The sequence below is a fragment of the Aspergillus nidulans genome, chromosome VI, assembly GCF_000011425.1.
Source record: "Aspergillus nidulans FGSC A4 chromosome VI".
Taxonomy (NCBI): Eukaryota; Fungi; Ascomycota; class Eurotiomycetes; order Eurotiales; family Aspergillaceae; genus Aspergillus; species Aspergillus nidulans.
Genome location: NC_066262.1, coordinates 3105207 through 3128973, shown reverse-complemented (window position 1 = coordinate 3128973; position 23767 = coordinate 3105207). Strand labels below are relative to the sequence as shown.

Here is a 23767-nt window from a genome sequence, read left to right as displayed (position 1 = left end):
TCAACTGTGTTCCACCTAGACATACCACATGCTCGAGCAGGCTCGGCATCCCGTGAACAGCGATCTCGCTTTCCTATTTTCCATGCCATAACTTTACATCTTGCACCAATGCCAAGATCATTCAGGATGGCAGGTTGAGAATCTGACAAGCCGGCCTGGTTTCATGATTGTCGGCGCCTAGTCGGAGATATCGGGCTCACGAATCGCGGTGAGTCCGGATCGAGTCGTGGACAGCCGAGCCGGGGGTCATGATGCTGTCATGTTGAAGCATAATTTACAGAGCAGACTGCAACCTTCCCATCACGCGGATCAGCATTGACGCAAACCCAGAGAACGGTTGCCATTATGCCGCCGGATGACTGATAAGATCGTCGTTTGCTCCTCTTGCCCAACCTGCCCAGGAGGCTCGTTGACACCCAATATACATTGTACCAGCTAGGCAAGTGGCACATGCCAATAACTGATGGAACGGCTGTTATCCAAAGGCGGTGCACCGGTTGCAGATCCTAGGATCATGAGAACTAAAGCAGTCGAGTTGTAAAGAAAACACACACGTGCGGGCTCTTAATGGTCAGTAACTTTCGACGATGGAGCTTGTTCACTTTCAGGTGCTGCCTTTAGCTGCGGGCATAGATTGGACGATCACATTGTTGTTCCGGTAGGGCTCGCGAGCATGGCACCACCCATCCTCTGGCGTAGGATCGGGATTCCGGAGTTAAGATTAGTCGCGAACTGATTCGGGAATTGATTCTATTTCAATTGCACGAAATGTTGATGCTCTCGTAAGATGCGTATGAAGGTGATTCTCGTGTCCTATCCCAGGAAATGAAAGATGTCTCACGCGAGTTTTCGGATGGGCTATGTTGGTTCAGGGTTTCAGGGGGCAACTTAGCGTATAAGAAAACGTATCATAGAGAATACGAGTATATTAACTGCGAGCCCAACCATGGAAGAGTGCAGAGTCGTAACTGTTGATAGTGGCGGCGACGACGGCGTGGATTTTACTTCCGGAAAGCCCGGCTCATTTCCTGCCCCAGGCAGCAAGGCTATCACGCTATCACGCTACAGCAGGTTCGGATGTAGACGGTACCTAAGAGGTTCAATGTCGATCAAGATTCGAAAGATAGGAATTTAGAACGGCGTCCTGAAGTCTTTGTTTTGGGTAGGATGAGGAATAGTTTCGACTTCTTGAGCTCAATACAAGCAACCATATCCAGGAAACACCATCGGTCAGGCCACCGTCTGCAGGGCGGAGAAAATGTCCTTCCACCTGCGACATTTCCATGATCCAGCACGCATGGAACATAAGAAAGTTGGTAAAGTTTGTGTTAAGCTTTTGTCGATAGAGTAAGAAGGTTCTCCCAATCATTTATGCTGGACAATGGAAGGTACTGACGGGAGGATATGCGACTGAACGGAGTAATGCATGTCCATATTTCAGGACAGCGTTGCTGTCTATCTTCTCAGCTGCTCGTTGAGACTCTAAAACTGCGGCGTTTTGGCCTTCGATCCCGTATACTTGGGCGAGGCATTTCAATATAGATATAAGAGCAATCTGAGGCCCAAGATAGAGGTAAAGGCATACGCATATGAGTCAGGTACAGACTCAAACCCAGTGAAAATGTGGAGGGGACTTTGTTGGGATAGAAAGAGAGTGTCAGAATAGTAAACGCTATATGAAATAATAGAATATATAGACAATGGTAACCGCTAATTGCTATCATGGCAATTGGGTTAGGGTTACAGCTGTTAAATTATAATAAAGAAAGGGGTAAACGCTCATTCTATGAATAATATTGATGCCGAATTTCTAGAAAGTAAAGTTGCAGCCAGACAGGATTGAGCTTGGATATCCAAATCCGCTTGGCTTTCATCGAAGACAGACTAAAGGTGACTGGGAAGTAATAGGGAGGCCAAGTTATAATCTGTCCAAACAAACTGTGTCTGGGCAATAGATATACACCATTCAAGACTGACATGGCATTTGGGGATAAGCAGACGCAAGCCAAATGTGAAAGCTGCTAGGGAAAGAGATTTGTGACTGATCATATACAAGTGTTTACAAGGGAGGCTGCTAGATGTCATAGGCAAAGACCCAAAGAAGGACTATTATATAAATCGAATAAATATAAAATTGTGGATAGGGAAGGATGTACAACCTGGAAAAATTGCAGTTCTATGCCAATAAACATACAACTCCTTAGATATCCAATCTGGTGCCGCAGGTAATCTAGGACAGAATCCAATGTTCGCAAGGGGTCCCAAACAAAGTGCAAAAAGTTGATTGAAGGAATGCAACATGCATGAACATTCTTGTTAATTCCCTGGCATCATGGAACAGCCCAATTGTCTATCTGCAACCGTCACCAGATACACATCCAAATGTCTTGCTTCTCTTATCTTCATCAGACACCAACATCTCCATCTAATGACCCTGGTCCGGCAGTTCCCCAACGAAACGAGCCCTAGACTCTTGAAACGCTTCAAGACATCTGTTCAACTCTATTGACCTTCTCAAATGGCCTTCCATCCACTCCGCAAACTCACGATCTATAATCTCAACAGTAACATCGACCATCCCCAGCGTCCCATGAAACAGGTCCAGAATTTCAGGCAGTGCAGCTTCCGCCTTGCAGCGGTCCTGCTCGAAATCAAGCGTCACCAGCACAGTTGGGACGGCGCGCCCCTCATAAAGGTTGTATGATTGCCTCGTGCACACGCAGATCATCGTCCTGGAGCGCGGGTTGTGATTTTTCAGAATATCCTTGACGAGGGCAAGGAGGATGGGCGCATGCTGGGCGAGGACTACTTCTGAGTTCGAGCTCGAGTTAGGGTCTGCGTAGAACGTTATCGCGGGAAGGGTGCAGAGCAGTCCGCCGCCCATGCGGGGATGTACGGGGTCGATGTATATGGAGGTCCAACTATTATGACAAGGGGTGTGCGGCGAGACGAAGGGCTCGTTGGGGAAGATAGCTGCGAGTCGGGCTTGCGGGCTTAGATCGATGGTGTCCTGGATGTCAACGAAGCTGAAATGGTTGGAGCCGGTGGAAGTAGAACAGAGGCTCTCATCCAGAGTCCGGTGCTGAGCCCCAGCACCAACACCAGCACCAGTCCCCGCTCCAGGAACGAAGATCTCAGCTTTTGCACTGAGTTCGCTTCCGCTGGACGGACTGTCCTGTGCAGAGCGGGAGCCGGGGCTGAAGCTGGAGATGAAGCCTCCTTCAACGGCAGAGCGACCTGCCTCGTTAGCACATAGGGCCAAACAGAAAAGTGCAGCAAATAGAGAGTGACGTTTACCAAAAGCAGGGTATAAAGCATAGCCATTGCCGAGTTGCGCGCAATCCTCGGGAGTAGGTCGAAAGGCATCACGCCAGGTGTTGAACATTTCATTCATGAGGACATCGTAGCGCACGTCGTCCGGCATCTCGAGGTAATGTAGATATAAAAGGTAGCAGCACGAAAGGGTTGAGGGCCTGAAAGTATATCTGCAGGGTAAATTCCAGAAAATGATGGGGAGAGGAAGCAGTCGATTCATTAGCAGGGGGGACGGGTATACACAGGCGCTGGTGACGATCTCGCCGCCCGGAACATGATCGCGAGGCCTTATCGCGTGCGCCCGAGGTCTTCCAGAAACCTTGCAGGAGTGCTGGGCTGGTCCAGATCTAATCTTAGCAACGCGGACACATTGTCCGCGTATCAGGGAGCGACGGCGGCTCACAACTCTTCATGACCTTCAGTGGCAAGGTTTATTCGTTCGACGTTGACTCAAAAACATCGAGAACGCTGAGGAGGAATGAATTGGTCTGGAATTGTCAGGAATCGCTCTGGGTATGAGAAGATGCAAACCATGGGCCTACCGAGTTGAGAGACTGCAGTGTCTCTCGTGTCTTTTCGACCTCTCCAGGGGCGAGGCGGGCATTGAGAATCTGGATGAGCCTCGATATCTTCTCGTCATCGGCAACAATTGGTCCCAAGATAGGACCCAACTGGATATCAAACACCCCGAATGTAAACTCGAAGGGAGAGGCACCGACGCTTGCGTTCCGTGCGATACCATTATTCACAGAGATCAGATAACTGGACGTAGGCTCGCTCCTCTGAAGATCCGCAATCACCAGCCGCAACTCTTCAAGCCTTTCTGGGTGCGTTAGTCTTATTCCCGCGTCGAGAACGCTCTGCAGATCCTCGAGTGCTGACCCCTGGAACAAGGAAACCTTCTCCATAATAAACCCAGCCATGTCCCAAACACGCGCTGGGAGCCTCTCATCGCGGGTCCCGGGAGGTAGCAGCGGCCGAATGAGGTCCAGGAAGTCACGAAGGACTTCCAGCATTCCAGGAACCGTTACAGCTGCCAAGCTGACTTGATCGAAGAAAAAGTGGAGATCTTCTGCAAGGCCTGCCGTGAGAGGAACAGAGCGCTTCTGCATGATACCAGCTACTGCGTTTATAGTCTGACTCTTAAATAGGGAATGCACCGCATCAAGAAAGCTCTCAGCCTCGGAAATGCCCTCCGCGGTCGCAAACTGCGTCTTGATGTTCGTCCCTAGAAGATCGCCGAATGCCTTATATTCGTCACGGCTCAGATCGAAGAGTCCCCGCTCGTCAAAGATGGTTCTCAGTCGACGGACTCGTTCGGCAGTCAACACCTTCTTCGCGCTCCCCATTGAAGCGGAGATTCCATTCAGCGTAACCGGGTCGTTGACGACAATTAGGAACTCGGCTACTTCGGGGGACGTGAGTGCCTTCCGCCATAATGTGACTCGATCAGTCAGAGCCTGAATATAGCTTGGTTGGAAGGTAGTCATGAGCCAGTGCAAGCCGCGGTATACGGAACCCAACACTGGGCCAAGGTCAGCACCCAGTCGCTCGAAGAATGTCTTGAAGTTTCGATAATGCGATATAAGCGATGGGTTCAAAACAGTGCTTAACGAATCTGCTGCAAGGAGTGCAAATGAGCGATACTCATCCGGCACCAGCGGACTGGAGCGGATAAAATTCTTCAGTGCGGAGAGGACTTCCGGCGTAAGAACTTTTCCTGCATTATCAAACATCCACTGAACTGTGGGCGCGACCTCGGGGTCTGAAATCATGTGGTGGATTCGTTCAAGAGGAGAGAGTGACCGAAATTCCTCGGAAAGTTTGGAGAGTTTCTGAGCAAGCCTGCTGAATCTCCGCATTGCTTCGAGACGTGTGAGGATGTCTTGAGTCGGAGGCTGGGCATTCTTTTGCCTTGTGGTTGGACTTCCAGTTGACTTCGACCTTGACTGCTTTCCGGCTTGAGAGAGCGGCCGTTCTGATGTTGATGGTCGACAGCGTGTACTGTCCACAGATCCGGGCTGCACCAACCATGTGAGGTGCTGCAATGCTTCAAGGCCATCCAGGATATTCACGCTTGAGGCTGGGGGTGGGACTGAATCTGAGGGAAGACACTCTTTAAGCAGGGGGGATCCTGCTCTCGTCCCCGTTGTCCCTACAACCGAATCATCTTGAGCAGGAGCAAGTCCACGTTCACCACTGTCGGATTCCCCCGATCTGAACCCGTCAGCAAGCACTGCATACTGTTGTAGGATATCTCGAGCATTGTTGGCATTTGCATCCACATTCGTAGCCGTAGCCGCATCCATGCCCGAGCAGGCCACGCTGTCCACCAGGGGCACTGGCGTTGGCGTATTTCCCATGTTGTTGGACAATTTTCCATCCATACTTCCAGATTCCAAGGAAACGAGCCAGTCAACCGTGACGGCTGGATCATCCTTCATATGCCGCGTAACTTCCTCATGCTCTCCAAGCCCTTGCTCGAAACTAACTGCAAGCTGAGCACGATCGGAAGATGGTGATTCATCATTCTTGGCCGCGAGGAGGGAAGCCAACGAAGAAGTAAAGTCAACAAGATACTTCAGGTTTGTAAGGGCCTCGATGTCCTCCTCAGCTCCAGGACGTTCATGCTGTGCATCACAGTGGACGGCACGGGGGATCGGAAGCCCTACGGGGAGAAAAAGGTATATGGGCCGCATTTCTCGAAGGGCTTATAGATCTTGTAACTGCCGCGAAATAACGGAGCATGAATTACATTGTAAGCTATCTATATTATATGACAGCGAAGGATCTTCCTAGGCCGCAGCCGTGCGGGGAATGCGGGTGCCCGTGCGGTTCTGACTCGGCCATTCTGAGGTTTGGTCTATGGATAAAGATATGATTGGGCGGGCTATATTATTTAATTAGGTACTCTCAATCAGTGCCCCTTGTATATGTGAACCGAAAGCAAAAACATGTGATAGTCAGTCTTCTCTTGGGACCGTAGGAATAGTCACAGGCGGTTCCTAACAAATGGAGCTAACCCTAACTTGCATCATGCTGCATACATAACAGCCATCGTTTTCATAAATCACTAGGAACGTAATAATTATAGGTACCTAGAATGCTTGTACAGTCTACCAGGCATTGTTCTGCTTTGCCCGGTACAACAGATTACGCCAGGCCCAACCCATCCACCTGCATATCAAGATCCATCCCAGGGCTAACCACCGGAGGGGGGGCCGACTCCCCAAAGTAATCGTGCACCCACGACGATATCAACGGGTCAAATCCCTGTGCTAGGTGTTGGAGGTTGATTCTGTCAAAATCTGTCACTCCCTGGTTAATGGCTTGTGCGTTGGCGTCTGGCTCGATGTAGAGGTAGTCGAGATTGATCTGATCTTGCTCGGGCTGGGGCTGAAAGTTCTCGGTAGGTTGACGCGAGCTTGTGAGAAGAGGAAAAGAAAAATCCGTCCCAGTCGCCTGTGCCGGCATTTTCATGTTGATGTTCGTGCTGGTGTTCATGTTCGTCTGGACCGAAACATCATCTGGCAGAGTCCGGACATCGTGATCATAATCGTTGCCCCGCTCTGCCCTTAAGCCAAATGCACTTCCTGGCGTCCCAGCCTGGAGATACGGCGAACTATCTCTCCTTGTATTGTTCATCTCCATCGGCATTTTTATCCGCGGGGTAGCACCCTCGATCGTCCAAGGAAGCCTAATCGCCATTCCAATCGGCGGGATACACCTCACCAGCTCCGGCAGCGCATTATCGTATGGCAAGCGGCCGACTGCAAGACTATAATCCACACTTGTCGATATAAGAAGGTATGCGCGGGGAAACCGAAGGAATGCTTCGTGCCATGTGTTTGCCCTTCCGCACCCCATTCCCGTGTAAGACGACTTATCCACCTCCAAGCCAGCCGAGGCCGAGGCCGAGGGTGAGAGGTCTTGTGGAGGGCTGGGGCTAGAACTGGGACTCGAGCTGGAAGCAGAGTTAGAGCTGGCAGTTGACCCGCTTCTCTCGGGCATACGGGTCTGTTGGCCACCATTCTCGTCCCACCGCAGGAAAAGATGCTGTGAGGTAATATAAGCCAGACGTAAAATATGATTCGTTCCCGCGGTCACAAAGTCGGTGACATCGTAAACGCGCCCTGAATGCCGAACGATCTCACCGAGTGCATCGAGTCGTCTCCGGCGACGCACCATTTCTGCCGACGTCGGAGAGAGCTTGAGGTCGATTGCCGTGAGGACAAGAGGCATCGCTACGTAGGCGAGCCTATGAACATCTTAGTTGGCGCACAACTGTCAAGGAGTGCGGAAGGGGTGGTGAAAGACTTACACACTCAGAGGTAGATTCTGCGCGCGTCCCTCTCGTCCAAAATATTCCATTATGGCGGTTAGCTTTGCCATTGCGTCTCGTAGAGTATTGCCTGCTGAGAAGAGATGGTTGAAGTAGTTTTTGCCGCTGAACAGAGGGTGGTTCTCGAGCAGCAGCGCTTCGTAGTGGGCTAGGTCAATCCGGGCAGTCCTATAACATTTATTCGTTAACCAGCTGTCCTTAGACTCCGGTAAAAAGTGTGAGGGAGACGCACTGGTAGTACATATAAGTGAAATTCACGAAAAGCATTACTGCCTCAGGGGCCTTCTCCTTTCCATTCCCTTTCCCTTCGATCCCTATCCACTGGTTCAAAGACGAACACTGCTCCCACCTGCCCATTGCATTCTTTGTCCTGGTAATCTTGATTAGTTCCTCGTGGAACTGCTCGAGGCTCAAGCTCGGGGCCGCAATCCCATGGCTCGCGAAGACAAAGGTAATCATTTCGGAAAGCAATACAGCGAGTCGACATTGCTCCTGCAGAACCTTTAACAGCATTCGTTTGATCTCAAGACTGTAGACGGGCGAATCAACAATCTCGTCTGCGAAATCCGCTTCGTCAGGAAGCTCTGTCACGACACCCATGCTCATATCAAACGATGTGACCTGCGGACGCCGCCGCAATCCGAGACACAGACTCCGGTCGCGCAGGATAATCGACCACCACAGCCTCTTCTTCATTGATGCTTTGACTACCTCTGTTTCGGATCCAGCGTCGGCTTCAAGAGCGCCAGGTCGACAGCCACTTCCGATGATGAGCGCATTTTGGATCGCCCGCGTCAGCCATAGACTGCTGATTTGCGGCTCTGAAGCGGACGTATGTAAAGTCAGGATGACGGCTCCTTGTGCTAGGCAATACGGCCTGTCTTCAGCGTGAAGGTCATATAGCGTTTTAACGCGGGCATAGAGGCCATTACGTGCGGCGCGTTTATCGCTCCAACCGCATTGGCGGATCGTCTCGATGGACACGTACTGTCAACACAGATCCCTTATTAGCTCGGAGTCACTTTCTTGGTTTGACGAGAAAAACGGAAAGGGGGATCATACGGGAGACCCGGCAAATATGACGGCCTGAAACACGAAGAGAGAAATTTTCTTGCCCCTCCCAGCGGCAGTCTGCGAGTTCTTGTAGATATGCCAGAACTCCGCTTCGTCTACCACCGGGGAACTCGGGTGGACCTGGAGGAAATATTGACGGACGAACTCATCGAGTAAAGTCTCCACCGGAACGCTTAGGCAACCTTTTGCTGCAAGGAAGGCGAGGTCTGCGCGGTCGAGAGTGGTGAGAGTGCGAAGTTCGAGGAAGGGATAATCTGTGAAGCTGATGTGGCCCGGAAAAGAGCTCGACTTAGAAGTAGACGAAAAGGCGAGGTCTCGGTCCACCCCGTCCGCTTCAAGTGCCAGAGCCCGGATGCGCTCCAGGTGCGGGTTTGTCGCGTTGATCGTGTCTTGGTCCTGATTATTGCCAGCGTTGCTCTGCCCTATGAAGCCGGTGAAACTGCGCGTTATCGAGTCAATATCCCGTTACCGGTTCAAACAAGATCTAGACAAGGAAGCGCTCACTTTCGCGGCATTTTCCCACGTAAAACACATTCCGGCCGCCCGTCCTGTCGACAGCGCGTACATGGACAACCCCGGATCGAGGCATCGCAGCGGACTTTACGGTGGTGACACCAGGAACACGCCTTGGGAGCTCGTCGTGTACGGCGCAGCATCTTTGCCTCAGTCTTTCGTCAGGGCACAACTGGCATGGATATCAGATCAAAGTGTCGCAAACAAAGTGTCGAATGAGAGCTGCCGAGGATTGCAACAAGGGAAAAGAGATAGACAAGGTGATGCGGGCAAGATCAAGTGGGCAAGGGAGATCAAGTAGATTGCAGGCAGCACAAAAGAGAGCTCAGTGCGCTAGCAGTAATTGTTTAGATTGCGGCAGTGAAGCCATGTGGCCAGGATGCGAGCAGTTGACGTAGAAGGTTCAAGGCTTTTGCGTGGCATTGTAATCTACCACCTAGCCGAGGACGGTCATCAGCATTCTGCGGATCAGCAATCTGGTCTTTAGGGCGCGGTCGGTTATAGGATAGACTCAAAAGGCTTCTTCTGAGTCTGGGGTGATTCGTCTGGGGCTGGCCCCGGGTTGCGGAGTCAGAAGGGAGAGTCAGTCTGACAGACTGGAAGTTAGGGCTACTGACTCAGAGACCCTGACTCCAGACCGAAGCCACAACGTCATGCCTCAGCTGACTCGTAACTACTGGATGTCGATATATCTAAGTTTCTGGCAGATGCCCCTAGTCCAGCTTCACCCCTCTATTGAAAATCCCCCGCCTTAACGCGGGCCTTCGTTCTGGCTCTGGCGGGGCCCAATCTATCCCAGACCTAATCTACAGCACCTGTACCTACCTAGTGGTTATGGACCGCGATAGGGAAACAGTGCGAAATAATTATATAAAGCCTAACTGAAGGAAAAGCAATTTGCCTAAGCATCCCAAAACACCTTTCATCCTAATCATCCCCGAATTTGGGAGACTCTGGGAGAATCTGGGAGCCTCTCGAGGGGTCTTTCAAGGGCGGGCAGCTAGCCTAAATCTTCCTCTGCGTCTCCCCATACTTCTTCATCCTTTTCCTCATATCCTTCATATAGAACTTGACTGGGTATGTCCTGATTGCTCTGGGCAAAAATGGATACGTCGCCTTTGTGATCGCCATCGTCGATTTATACAACCGCTTGCGCCCCTTACTGCTTTTCAGACCATACTCCTTTCTCAGGCGCTCGGGGAGCAACTCCGCCGTAACAAGACGCAGCGTCGGCATCAGTGCTTTGAAGTAGAACGGAATCTTGGGGTTATACAGGAGATCGTGCGCGACGTTCTTTGCTTCGTCGCAGATGTCGAATGTCGCGAGCTGCTCGTCCCAGTAGATCCAGAAGGCCTCGCGGTCTTTTGGCCACATTTCTACGGGCACGCGCAGAGAGGCGCCCAGGACAACGTATTCTCTGTATGCCTGTTCCGCCGTTTCTTCGTCCAAAACGCCGAATATAGACTCGTACAAGTCAACGCCAACGGCGTACAAGGTGGCCGCAACCCAGAGCTGCGCACTGGGATCATCGGCTTCATAGTCTGACCCTTTGACGGGCGCATGAGCGCGATGCACCAACTCGATGATTTTTTTCTTCTCAGCTGGTGTTCCAAACAGCATGCTGTAGACGTAGGTCATTGTTGTTCTGAGTCTGTCGACGGGGCGCGTCGCGAAACTGCTGTGGTAGTTGACCCCCTTTGCAACGCCAGGGTGCGCAACTTGCAGGAGAATCGCGGCGGCACCGCCGCCCAGGATAATGGCTTCACTGACAATTTTCTGGATGTGTTGGGGGTTGTTGAGTGCGGATACTATCAAGTCGGTTTCGGACTGGGTGGATTTTTCGGAATGAATATGGGAATCGCTTGAGGGGGTAGAAGGCGACATTGTTATGGTCTCTCCTTGGAAAGGTAAACTAGTAGACAGTTAAGCTTTGAATGTAGAGGACTGTAGAAGAGGGGTAACGAGATCTGAGCACGGTCGACAGGCGTGATCCCATTATAAGCCATCTTCGTCTCATGGGAACAGACAGCCAGCGGTATCATATGGATATCTCCGCCACACGAGCCGCGGACCGGTATTGCCGCACCGCTGGCATGATTGGCGATCGCTGCAGGACAGCTTGCAGGGTCCACTGGCGCTCGACTCGTGCTATCGAGTCATCCCCTGTCTGTTGCTATCCCAAGGAAGGATTATGATGCGGGCCAGAATCTATGGATTAGCCGTCGATGTGGGCAACGCGGGGTTCGCGCGATCGTCCATGTTGATGCTAAGTATTGATTAAGTAGATACTAGATCGGCATTGGAGGAAGTGGAGGCAGATAAGTATAGTCAGTAACCTACCCCGGATTATAACTAACCCATCTGCCAGGGCCGGGGCAACCCCATATTACCCCACTACGAGCATCCCTCCCCTGCCCCTTTCCTTTGCAGCTTGAAGTGGCATCACCGGATCAAGCCATCCTCTCACCCTTCCCCAGGGCCCAGCATTATGGCCGTAGGAGACGCCTACAAGGCGCGACAGGCCCAGAAACAAGCCGCTGAGGCTGCGGCTAAGGCAAATAGTTCCGTCGTCAAGGGCAAGGGCGCAGAAATCGAGCACGTCGAAGCCCTTGCAAGCGGTGGCAGCCTCGTGAAAGGGAAACTCGGCAAACGACAGCGTCTGAAAAGGCATTTTGCACGATTCTGGTGCTGTTACCTTCTCGCCGGCACTATCTTCCTCGCCATTTTTCTGCCGGTCTTGTATGTTCCAGTTCAACCGTATTCGCATGGCAGTTAATTGTTGAGACTAACAGGCACGAATAGCTTCCTCGTCGCCATTCCTGCCATAGCCCAGCGCCTTGTCGAAGATACCTCGCTTCCTGTCTACGGCGCGCACATCACGAACCCCAAGCCGGACGCGTTGACATTCACCCTCGACTCAGGACTTAGCGTACCACTCGGCCTAAGCGTGCGGCTTGATCCCTTCAAGCTAGATCTTTTCAACCGCGACTCCGACCCGGAGATAACGTACCTGACCATTCAGGTGCCGGAGTACAAGATCAAGGGCAAGACGAACCTCACCGTTACCAGCGAGAACACACCGGTGTGGGACGAAGACGAATTCGTCAAAGCGCTCACCAAGGCGGTTTATTCAAAAAGATTCACATTGTCTGCGCTGGGCAAGACTACGGGGCATCTCGGGGCTATCAAGGCCGGGCTCACGTTGGATAAAGACGTGGAATTGGATGGTATGGCTTCTTTTCCTTCACTAATAGTCATGCTTCCAAGTGGATGAGAAACATGACTGACGAGCGTCATCGGACAGGACTCGATAAGTTAAGCGGTTTCTCCATCGATGAAGCCGCGCTCCTTATCCCGGCCATGGGCGATGGGTCAAATCTGCGCGGCAAAGCAACACTGCCAAACCACTCAGTTGTCACTTTTGCTTTGGTATTTATTCCGTTAGCCCAGCATGCTATCACTGCTAACATCACAGGGAAACGTAACCCTCAACCTCAAGTCCGGCGACATATTCCTCGGTACCGCCCTCTTACCGGACGTTACCCTCCTCCCAGGAGACAACAGCGTTGGCTTCACCGGCAAAGCAGACATAACCTCTGCACTGGCTAACATCGGTTCAATCCTCTCATCGCAAGCAGACGCGCTCAGGAACGGCGAGGTCGAGCTCAGCGCATCTGGGAACCAAACGATCTTCAACGGCGAGCACATTCCCTACTTCGAGCGGGTGTTGAATGATCTCACTATCACAGCCAGAGTATCGATCCTCAAGATCCTCCTTGATACCGTTAGCGATTTCCTCGGCGAGGGGTCAGAGGGTGTGATACAGTCCCTGACGGAGATCCTCAACAAGATCGACTTTGCGGCTCTGTTTGAGGGGGTCGATTTTGATTCCCTTGTTGGGAGTGTAGGCGAGATCATCAACAATCTAAATCTGGGACAGCTGCTCGACGGCATCGACCTGAATGAATTCCTACAGGGGATTGATTGGGCGAAAGTCGTCCACGGCCTGGGTAGTATCCTGGAACAACTCGATCTCGGCGCGTTTTTTGAGGACCTCGACGTGGCGGGGATATTACAAAGTATTGACTGGACAAGTCTGCTGCAGGGCGTAGCATCCTTCCTCGCAGACATTGACTGGTCCTCGCTTGCAACGACGCTCAGCACCATCGTGAGCAGCGTAGACTGGTCCTCCCTGTCGGAACAGCTCCAGCCTATCCTCGAGAAACTCGACATCGGCTCGTTTCTGTCTAATATCGACTGGGACGCCATATTCGACAGTATCGGCCCGATCATCTCGCAGATCGATCTCGGCGCCATCTTCGAAGACATTGACTGGAGCGCCGTGTTGAGGGGATTAGGCGAGATTCTGACAAACGTCGATCTTGGGCAGTTATTTAGAAGTCTCCTTGACGCATTGAGCGAGCTGAATTTAGGAGATTTGTTTGATATCGATATTGGCGGGGTGAATATCAGTGATGTGCTCGGTGGTATAGCGGGTTCTGCAAATGGAACGAGTGTGGATGAGGCCTGGGAAAATCTCATGGATGCCTTGGAGAACTTTGGAAGCAGCGGTAATGACACTGCGAGCTCATGATACGCTAGTAATGGCCTGCCTTTACATTATCTCATCAACGCGTTGCAAATATCTAATGAACATATATCTCCCTGCCGCGCGACAACCTATCCTCAGCGCTAAATCTGAGCCATTCTGGGAATATGATAGCAATATCTAGTCGGCTCCCACCATGTTCACTTCACGTATTGACTTGAAGCAAGAGAACATCGCAGCTGGGCAAGCGCAGGGCAATGCAGCCTGAGGCTGACTGAAGTACCTCCCTTGCCTAGGGCTTTTTATTTCACCTGACAACAATGCTTATGTACAATGTACTTATCAGGAACGTACTCGTCTGGAGGCGCCATTGGACTTTTGAACACTTACGCAGGTTGTATTCCGTGGGATATTCGATCACAACGGTCATAGCACGTCCTGCTCACACCGAAGCAAAACCTTGACATCATTGCAAGATAACCCCAATATATAACGCCAATGATATAGACTCTATAGTCCACGTTGACGCATCAAGTGGTGCAACCGCAAGCTGTGAGATGCAGATCTCAAGTGTTTATATAACTCAGTAAATATATCTGACCAGTTAGGAGAGTAAATCCTGATAAAGAAACTAATGAATAAAAAACGAGAAGAAGAAGATCCCGACGACAGCTCTCTAGGACCCTGTAGAGGGAAATTCGACCGAACTCGAGGACAAAGTTGAGGTGAGTTGAGGTGCTGTGGTCAGCCACCGTCGGACTCAGTTTCCCTACCAACAGAAGCTTCGTGAACGCCCCTTTATCGCATATTGCTTTACAGAGACCACAACGATGTATCGAATGCAGGACGAGCTCGACGTCCTCCGCGAGACCTTTTTTCCAGAGATCAAACAGACCAAGGTTTCTTCGGCTAAGAATTCCAGAGCGGGAGTGGACAAAGGCGAGGAACAACTGGAGGAATAACTCGCTGCACTCTACCGCGAGAAGAGTATGACGATGATTACTATGTATACTGCATAGGTGCCATACCCAAAAAAGAATGACCCTTTCCTACCAGTATATTGGAGAGCATTCCAGTTGAGTTGAGATACATGAAAGGTGACGAGAGCCCATTCATTTTAAGAATGATAAGACAGTTTATGTATAGTTTCTCAGGTACAAAAGAGGCCATAATCAAAACGAAACAACTACCAGGCGGTACTATCATGTATTACGGCCAGGTTCTTAATCGACGTGCTTAATCTTCTACCTCAAAAAGCCTGGTCGGTGCGTTGCTGATCATGCCATGCCTGCCATATAAGCCTATTGGCTCGGAATTGATCACAACTCGTTGAGTTTCATCGTTTTCCTTAAAACTCCTGAGGGGTGGAGCTGAGCAGTATCGAGCAACGAGACAAGGAGAAGGCCAGAAAAGAGACCAACCGACGAGAGGATGGACGGGATAGACGAGGCTGATCAGATGCCCGTCGAGGCTGCTCCAGAAGACAGCGATCCCCTCTGCTACATATGCAGCTGGTACGTGGGCGACTTCGAATGCGATCCGAGACCCAAACCGGGTGTCTACTACGGCAGCGGAATGATGAAGGATAGACGATTCTGGCGAAACTGCGCATGGAAACGATATTTCCGCATGAGCAAGTAACCCTCCCTAGCTCCTGAAAACAGTGGGCTACGCCGGGGAAAAGAGATGACGACTGATAGAAAGTCTCTAGTCTTATTCCACCCGCGTAAGTCAATCTGTCGCCTCTCTGGCATATCCTACTTTGTCCAACATGACTACGCCTTTTACACACTCCAAGTGCCCTGGGATGAGAACTCAGGCATTATTCAGTCCAAGAAAGGCCACATTGATAAAGCCCTCTGTGCTACAGCCCTCAGGGACGAGGCAAGCGCAGCTGGGGTAGGCCATGCCCTGAAGCAAGACAGGCTAAGGGGCCTTGTAATTCATGCTCGCTGCTGGCAAGTCCTTCTAAACCACAAGATCTGGGCCCTTACCAACGGCGATATACGTCTTATTATGGAAGCTTTGCGGCGCAAGAGCGTAAGGGACTGGCAGTGGAAGACGCCCCTCCGTCCAGCCGGGATGAAACTCCACGAAAAGGCGTCGGCTGTCGGGCTCAAAAAAGGAGGTGAGTATCCTCCCTTGCTTATGAGCGCCTATAAGCAAAACCAAACGAGATCTTAAGCGGATGTTGAGATTCTGACAATTTCAGACCCGTTCTATAGCCCCCGCGTCTTGTGTATGATCCGCCACGCCCGCCGAAGAACACGCGCGAGGCTACTTATCGACAGGCAATCCAATAATACGTACCTGAGATTGGACCTTCTCCCCACGGAGATCCTATATCTGATTGCAAACCGCCTGTCGTCCTCCGATGTTGTCGCAACCCAGGAGGCAATGGGGTTGTATTTCGGTGATGCGTATTGGCGCTCGAGGATCCCCAGTAACTTCTTCCATGAAGTAAAGGGTTTGAGGGAACAGACGCTGGACTGGGAGTATCTCTGTCTGAAGCTGGAACTCTTGGCTTCTCATCGCTATTGGGGTTATGCGCACAATGAGCTACTAGGGAGACATTGGGTACTCACACAGTTGGACGAGGTTGCAAAGCTTGTTGTTCATTGACCTTATTCTGCCTTATATGTATGGCAGACGGTTGACAGAAAGTCAGTGAAGTCTACCTACCTAGCAGTTTCGAGTGTGACCATCTACCAAACAGAATTGCTCAGAAACGAGGTAGCTATACCCGTCCACAGCGCCATCCATACCAGTCCTCTTGTTTCAGCCTGTTTGATCCTCTCCTTCTTTGCCCTCAGGCAATTGTAATGCTAGTCAGAGCATGATTCTCGTCCGACAATCCATTAGTCATTAAGCCTTTTTCTGTGTCTGTTCGCAGGCAACACAAACATCCACCCCAAATATATTACCGCAACAATGACTTTTCAAGACCAAGCGTAAGTGGCCGTCTTGTAATATGCTAATTAACACAGTTACTGCGTTCCGTTTCGCTTCTCTGCTTGTTGAGCTAGCCAAATCGCCCTCCTCCCCCAACCCCGCCCCTCAAAATTTCGACAGCTGACCGTCCGGTGCCAATGAAATCATTCAGGAACATTCCAATGTCAATATCAAACTCGCCGTGTCCCTGTCCTTCGGCACCAATCTGTTGTTCAAACAAATCTTCGGGCCAGCTTAGATCCGGTAACGCGATATCACCTACCCCTGACCCTGTGCCTGTCCCCTCATCCGAAGCCGCAGTGGTTGGCATAGACATGACGAGGCTTCCATCCTGATTAGCAGCAAGACCGGTAAGTGCCTGTCCCGAAGTAACGAGGACCTGCGCAGCACGTGCAAAGCTCGCACAGATGGAGTGGAGATGTGCGGAGCCGCGCGAGACACCCTTGATTAGGTCGAGACTGTGGACAGTCTCTTGCAGAAGACGAAGATCGGTGGTCGAAGATGTTGTGATTGCGTGCGTAAAGACAATGATGAATGGGGTGAAGGACGGGTAGAGCAATATCCTTCAGCATCAAGCCCAGTTAGCTTGCTCAATAGAAAGTCGGGAGTTTCGAGGACATACGAATTCACATATTCTGCCTGTTTGTGAGCCTTCCGATCTCTGAAGTATGTTATCGCTTTGAGGTGACTGTGGAGGGCTAGACAGGCGGCTTCATAGCACTGGGAGGATATGGCCAGTGCGGATGGGCGGGGTTGTCCTTGTGTCTGTGTTTGGGCGCGGTAGATCACCGTCAAGACAGAGTAGGCTATAAAGTCTGCGCAGGCGGTCATGCCATGAAGCGAGTCGGAGTAGAGAAGGTCCGGACTGACTTCAATCTATAGCACAATACACGATTAGTGCCACAAACTTATTCGTAACTTTGGGGGTAATTGCGTACCGCAAGTAATCGACCACGAACGGCCATGAGGTCCGTTGAAAGACCCCGAATGCTTTCCATCTTCTCCTGCTCAGTCATTCGCATCGCGGAAACTGAATAGAGTCTGTCATAGACGTTTCCCTGGATAGTTGCGAACTCAACGGTCATGAGATTGATCAAATCCCATGCCTGCTGTTTTTCATCCGTCGACGGAGTATACAGCGCCGTGTCAATATCGTGGTCCTGAAAGTGCGAGGTCACACCGATGTTAAGCGAAACGTTCTTGTCAATCGTATACAGGGCCCAGAAGGCGTGGCGCTTGGAGTTCGCCAGCGGAGCGGGATCGGTGAGGGTGGTTGCATTCCGGTGAAGCCCCAGCGTTTGGCACATGTTGAACGCGAGAGAGAGGTAGGTCCAGCAGCGCTGGATGTTAGACTCTTCTTGGGCTTTGATGATCTGCACCATTAATTGCTGTGACGATACGCAAGAGGGAAAGGGGTCATACTCCAATCAGCAAGGCTTGGACCTTTTCTAATGTTGGATCAGACAGCATCTGCGGGTGATCCAGCCCCGCGGAGAAGTGTCGCTCACAGAATAATTTGCTAGAAGAAAGGTCGAAGTGCGCAAGATCAGGATCTCCTTCATGCAAATAGTCGCGAACAACAAAATACATTAAACCGTGAAGCAATGTCGTGGAACCCGACGGGATTTGTTCGAGCGGGAAGTAGATCGATTGGCAGAGCGATTCAAGCTGCCGGGTATCTTTCCATGACTGACTGACGAGGAAAAATGGAGGCCGTGCTGCAATAACATCAGTCAGCGTTAAACTACAAAATACGCATCGACTGCATACCCTTCACTTTCTTTACAACGGCAACGACAAGATCCACAGGGAGCAATGGCTCTTGAGCCCGCGCTGCTTCAGAGGTCGCTTGCGCGGGGGAAGGGGAATGGCTATCCAGACTGTCCTTCAAAGACGACAACGCAGAAGAGACCTGGTCATTGAGCTCTCCCCCGCGGGCTGCCACAACAGCAGAGAGCGCCGCCTCCCTAGCGACAAGGGTCTCGTGGTGGAACGAGGACTGCCCTTCAAATGGAGGAACCGTCTGACGAGACGACACAGGAGTACTGGACACCGTCAATGCCGGAGCTGCAGCTGGAGCTGGAGCTGGTGTCAGGGTCGGAGCCAAATTTGAAGTTGGAGCTGAAGATACACCTGGCACTGGAGACGGCCTTGCGATCTGTGCGAGCGTCTGCTGGATTGAATTGAGTTGCTCCTGGATTGTCTGAAACCTCTGCTCACTGTTCTCCTATCAGCAGATCGCAGCGAAGTGTCATTGCCGCACTTACTACTCGTCACTCTGGACCCGCGACGGTGTTGGGGCCGTGGTGGTAGCAATAGCAGGCACGTGAGCGGGCGCTCCTCCCGCGCTGCATACGATGCCTAGCACATTGCAGCTGGAACATGGAATCGTTTTATCGCATTTTATCTGGGTGCTCCATCGTCAGCAAAGTGACTGTCATTGTTAGCTGCAATAGATACCTTGCGGACTCGGCAATTATCACACTGCGATGGTCAGTTCAGGAGAGCAGCGTAGTGGAATGAATCCATACCGCGCGAACGCGAAAGGAGCGGGCGCCGGCGGTCGTCGAAGACGGAGCCCTCCCTGTCATCAGGCAGTGGCCGTAACTTGCTGGTGAAATTTGCCTGGGCCGGTAGGTTGAAGTGGGCTGGACATCAATTACCCCAGTCCACAGATGTTAGTTAAGTGTTCATACCCATTTCCATGCGTCTCAGCAGCAACACGCTATACCTATTCAGCGTTAGCGGCAAATGCGTTTGTGCCTCAGGCAGAAACATGAATCCTATCACCAGATCTGCACAGCACCACTTAACACTGCCTCGCAGCCGTTAAGTATACAAGGCTATATTCAAGCAGATACTTAACCCGGGACTTTAGTAAACCACAATAATGCAGACAATTTACGCAATGTCAACAGACGTGGGATATTGGCTCGGCGAGTGATGACGCTGGCAATACCATGAATGCACTCGCAATCGGGGTGCTGCCGCAAGTTATGGAGACTTATTACATCGAACAGGCTCCTCAACCCTATGCTTCTTTCTGACCCTGACGACTGTATATCTCCTTCTTTGGATTTATCATCGTGCACACAGAATTAGCCGGGTCTCAAGACTCGAAGTCTTCTGCAACGGTCAGCTCTGTGCTGTCTGGATGAACATATCCAGTGAGAACCGCGCTGCTAGGAATCCACTTAAGATGGAGATATGATTGAATGTATCGGTGCGTCCGAGGCGTTGTAGTAGCGATAGTGGTGTTGTAGTCTCAGCGAGAACTGGAAGACCGATGCTTTGAGGACGCTCTCGTGGATGAGAGGTACAATCGTATCCTGACTACCTAATACGGGAAAGCAACCGGTTCGGTTAGTATACACCAGCTTCTTTGAATTCGATCATGGTTGAGCTAGAGCTATGGATCAAGGCATGTAGCTTGAGCACCGAACGCCCCGATTGTTCTCTTGATATTGTTCATACCGGTAAGCTTTCCTTATAATCTATGAGAGGTTCCTTATAGTTATGCTATTATATGATATCCTCAAAAATATAGTGTTGAAAGATACATCTAGGCAATATGGCTAGATAATGTTAGTACAAACCTCTCTTTCCTTCCTTTGTATGTATAATACTCCACTTGTGACTAGTCCAACTATACGTAGGTACCCATTGAGGGAATAGGCTGGCGTATTTATTGTATTCTGTGTACATAGCCCAAAGAGTTTGCCAGGTATTCTTAGGAGGTGATGTTGCCGCAGGCAAACAGTTCTTTTCTAGTTTACCTCTCCCGCAACTCACGATATACTTTAGCTCAATCCTAGTACCCTGGCAGGCCACCATGGACCAAGATGAATAAAGATATATATCCTAATGATCGACAGAAGCGCTCTGCAATCCTCACTGTTGAATCTCGATCCGAATATCTGTGTGCCCCGTAGCCGGCGGGTAGTCCGTATAACAAATCCGGTTATCCTCAAACGGCCCATAAAATCTACTACGATCGTACGGGGCAAAAGGCGTGCCCGTCCTCAACCTCTCCACCAGATCTGGGTTGCTGGTGAAGTACCGCCCGTACAGCAGGGCGTCGTACCGGCCGGACTCCAGCACGCCCCACGAGTTGGTCTGGTCCCAGCCGCCGGCAGAGAAGAAGGGTGTGTCGCCAAAGATCTCACGGAAACTGGTGAGGTCGACGTTTGAAAGGCCCCAGGACGATAGGAAGGCGTCTTTCTCGGCGGTGCTGAAGATCTGTTCGTAGCGCTGTGCGAGGTTAGTCATGGCAATCTTCCAAGGGAGCCTTAGAATGGAAAGCGGAGAGTACCGGTTCAATGAAGCTGACATAGGAGAGAGTCGGGTGGGTGCGCTTCAGCTCCTTGCACAGATGCGTCCAGGTCTCCATCCGCTGCTCTCCGCGCGCCTGATTGAAAAGACCAAAAGGCGAAAGCCGGATCGCCAGGTTCTCCTCGCCAATGGTCTTGGCCAGCTCATCCATGAGCTCGAGGACAAACCGGCAGCGCTTCTCGGGTGACCCGCCATACTCGTCTGTTCGCTTGTTGATATTCGAGCTGAGGAACTGCTCGGGCAGGTACCCATTCCCACCGTGCACCTCAACCCCGTCAAAGCCCGCTTCCATGGCTGCCTTGGCTGCCGCGCAGTAGTCGGCGATGGTACGCTTTATGTGGTCGACCGTCAGCTCAATGGGAGGGTGTGCGGAGTACGGCACGCGCTCGGTCGCGCCGACGGGCGGGTGCGAGTAGCACTCTGTCGGGTCGTCCCAAACGGTCGCAGACGCAGAAACGGCCGGCGACCCGGTCATTTGCGGGATCGTGGCACGACCAGCGTGCCAGAGTTGGGCGTAGATGTAGCCGCCTTTCTCGTGGACGGCATCGACGACGCGCTTCCAGCCGGCGATCTGAGACGGGGTGAACAGGCCGGGGACGCCAGGCATGCCGTTACTCTGCATCAGCCACTGTCAGCATAGTCCGTGGAGCATCGCGAGCCCAGTACTGGAACGTGCCTCTAGAGAGGGCGGGATGCCCTCTGAAATGATCAACCCGCCATCCGTCGCTCGCTGCCGGTAGTATTCGACAACCAGGTCGCCAGGGTACCAGACCCGGTTCGGCTTCTCGGGAGTGCTGACGGGACTCTCCGGGACACCGCGATTGCGAGTCAGTGGCGCATGGACGACGCGGTGTTTAAGAGTGATATTGCCATTGTTGATGGCGAGAGGCTGGAAGAGCTTGGAGTCTTGGTGCGCCATCGTCAACGGGAGATACGACCTACGCTGTTCCTTGGGAAATCGATACCGAGGCTCAGACGGAGTAAGGATAAAGATTGGACTGCATTGATTGCATGATTGACAATTGAATTGATATACTTGTCCCCTCCAGCTCGCCAACGGTCAACGTCTCCAGTACCCCTCCCCCCTCAGTAACCTACGGGCGCGCTGCCTCACCTCCAGATAAGACACCCACTGGGATCCAGCACTGCGACGGAGGTCCGACGGGAGCGCCGGAGGGCGGGAACGGGTCAGAAAGCTGGGCCCTGATAACGGATGGAGAGGAGCGGCCCAGTGGGAGCGTACAGCGAAGGCAGATGTCGACGTTAGTGCCGGCTAGTCGGGTTGGCCGCGGGCTTAGCGGCAGGCCGCGTTTCATTAGCGACGCTGCTCGGCCCATTGATCGGTGTGAATCATGCGGTCTGAGTCTGATGCTCCAAGTTTGTGCACGGACGCTGAAGTTATTGAAACAATGCAAAAAATTCAAAAAGTAGCTGGGGTCGGCGGGAGAAGTGTCCAAGTGTTCCTGCAGGCATTTCTAACGGCATGTTTCGAGTAAGAACAGATGACTAGACGCTGCGTCGATCACTCAGAGACTGGGAGACTCGAACTTAGACAACTCTGGACAGGAGAGAGTGGGCCTGATTAATTAAACTGTCATTCTTTGAACTTGGCTTGACAGACACTGACGGCTACTGACGGTCCTGTGGTGAGCTCGGCTAAGCGTGAAATCATGGAGTAGTGTGTTTCATTTGTATTTTGCAATTCGGCAAAGTTACGATCTTTTGCAGATTCTTGTACAGTCTTGCAATTCTATTCGTCTAGGCAGCATTGCCGGTTTTCCAAGTATTCGTGACGAACGACGTTACAGACTAAATTTACCACCACTATGTACATTATTCGCATGCAAATTAATAATTGATCTATACGGGAGACTTGGACGGGCTCTTAACATACAACCAGTACCATTGAGGTCTACTCAGAGTATACGATATCTCGTTTGACGGTCTCACGCGTTCGCTTGCCTCGGTCCTTAATGATCCTGTCACGCCCAGCATGCATGCAAATAAATAGTGGGACTATAAATGATAGATAAATGCACGGGCGAACTATGAGTAGGTGAACAAGCAAGCGGATACTGGAGGCGTAGCAGGCTAGCAGCGTCAACTAGCAGCAAGCCACAAGGAACTGTTCATTGCTCACTGGCAGCGTCAAGACAGCTATGGACGTACAACTATGGACGGTCAACGGCTCGCACCTAATCAACCAAAACGCCATCAAAAGTACCATATCCCCAGAGGGTGACGAACCCAGTACTGCTAGCATGACAGCCAACTCCAGACGATCAAGAGTTTCACCTGCTTACCACTGCAGGCTGCATCTCGATCTGGTTTTGGTCAACGTGCACTAGCACCAGCGCCACCCATTATTTCGGCTCTGGGTCTCACTCAGGGGTAAGGTTTAATCCTGCCTTATCGTGATCGCTTCTGCCTGTTTTCCGATACTGGGTTAGATCGCGAGATCAAGTGACGGTTTCGGACCCAGAGTGTTGCCGGTATATGTATACAGTGCGAAACTGAATTCTAAGCAAATTCTGATACCGACGGCTGGGTGACAAGGCCAGCCATAGAAGCCACATTGTATAATGTATTTGGCGTTGAGTAGCAGGAACCATATAGAGCCAGGAAAAAATAATAAGAAGAGAAAAAAAAAAAAAAAAGAAAGAAAGAGAAATCACCCCGCCTGCCTAGTC

At 51.5% G+C, this 23767-nt stretch overlaps 6 protein-coding genes and 1 pseudogene across 7 annotated transcripts, besides 1 other annotated feature; 2 read left to right on the top strand and 5 right to left on the bottom strand.

The window, feature by feature from the left end:
- Window positions 1-23767: part of a sequence feature (contig 1.47 3364..137873(-1)) that runs on past both edges of the window.
- ANIA_02676 (uncharacterized protein) lies at window positions 2426-6014 on the bottom strand (the record flags this gene model as incomplete). The annotated part of the gene is made up of 2 exons (XM_655188.1): window positions 2426-3424; window positions 3858-6014. The coding sequence occupies 2 exons, from the start codon at window positions 6012-6014 to the stop codon at window positions 2426-2428; spliced, it is 3156 nt and encodes a 1051-aa protein (XP_660280.1).
- Window positions 6469-9387, bottom strand: ANIA_02677 (Zn(II)2Cys6 transcription factor; the record flags this gene model as incomplete). The annotated part of the gene is made up of 5 exons (XM_050612675.1): window positions 6469-7573; window positions 7637-7825; window positions 7890-8644; window positions 8720-9170; window positions 9236-9387. 5 exons carry the CDS (start codon window positions 9385-9387, stop codon window positions 6469-6471), a joined length of 2652 nt encoding a protein of 883 aa, XP_050468569.1.
- On the bottom strand, window positions 10250-11128 carry ANIA_02678 (oxygenase MpaB family protein; the record flags this gene model as incomplete). The annotated part of the gene is made up of 1 exon (XM_655190.1): window positions 10250-11128. One exon carries the CDS (start codon window positions 11126-11128, stop codon window positions 10250-10252), a length of 879 nt encoding a protein of 292 aa, XP_660282.1.
- ANIA_02679 (DUF3712 domain-containing protein) lies at window positions 11733-13838 on the top strand (the record flags this gene model as incomplete). Its single annotated transcript, XM_655191.1, has 4 exons — window positions 11733-11983; window positions 12047-12471; window positions 12549-12673; window positions 12720-13838. The coding sequence occupies 4 exons, from the start codon at window positions 11733-11735 to the stop codon at window positions 13836-13838; spliced, it is 1920 nt and encodes a 639-aa protein (XP_660283.1).
- On the top strand, window positions 15225-16415 carry ANIA_02680 (uncharacterized protein; the record flags this gene model as incomplete). Its single annotated transcript, XM_655192.1, has 4 exons — window positions 15225-15307; window positions 15458-15519; window positions 15592-15921; window positions 16006-16415. The coding sequence occupies 4 exons, from the start codon at window positions 15225-15227 to the stop codon at window positions 16413-16415; spliced, it is 885 nt and encodes a 294-aa protein (XP_660284.1).
- ANIA_02681 lies at window positions 16816-19336 on the bottom strand (annotated as a pseudogene). Its single transcript has 8 exons — window positions 19277-19336; window positions 19206-19229; window positions 19013-19152; window positions 18516-18790; window positions 18168-18463; window positions 17684-18133; window positions 17368-17621; window positions 16816-17308 (listed from the first exon to the last, which is right to left on the bottom strand). Coding segments are annotated over exons 1-8 (1992 nt in total).
- Window positions 20431-22079, bottom strand: ANIA_02682 (alkene reductase). Its single transcript, XM_050612674.1, has 3 exons — window positions 21754-22079; window positions 21058-21693; window positions 20431-20996 (listed from the first exon to the last, which is right to left on the bottom strand). Exons 1-3 carry the CDS (start codon window positions 21994-21996, stop codon window positions 20637-20639), a joined length of 1239 nt encoding a protein of 412 aa, XP_050468568.1. The 5' UTR covers window positions 21997-22079; the 3' UTR covers window positions 20431-20636.

Coding starts and splice junctions, on each gene's coding strand:
- ANIA_02682 (XM_050612674.1), bottom strand. CDS start 21,996: ATGGCGCACCAAGACTCCAAGCTCTTCCAGCCTCTCGCCATCAACAAT. Junction 21,694..21,753: donor GCATCCCGCCCTCTCTAGAG/GCACGTTCCAGT, acceptor TGGCTGATGCAG/AGTAACGGCATGCCTGGCGT. Junction 20,997..21,057: donor ATGTCAGCTTCATTGAACCG/GTACTCTCCGCT, acceptor AACCTCGCACAG/CGCTACGAACAGATCTTCAG.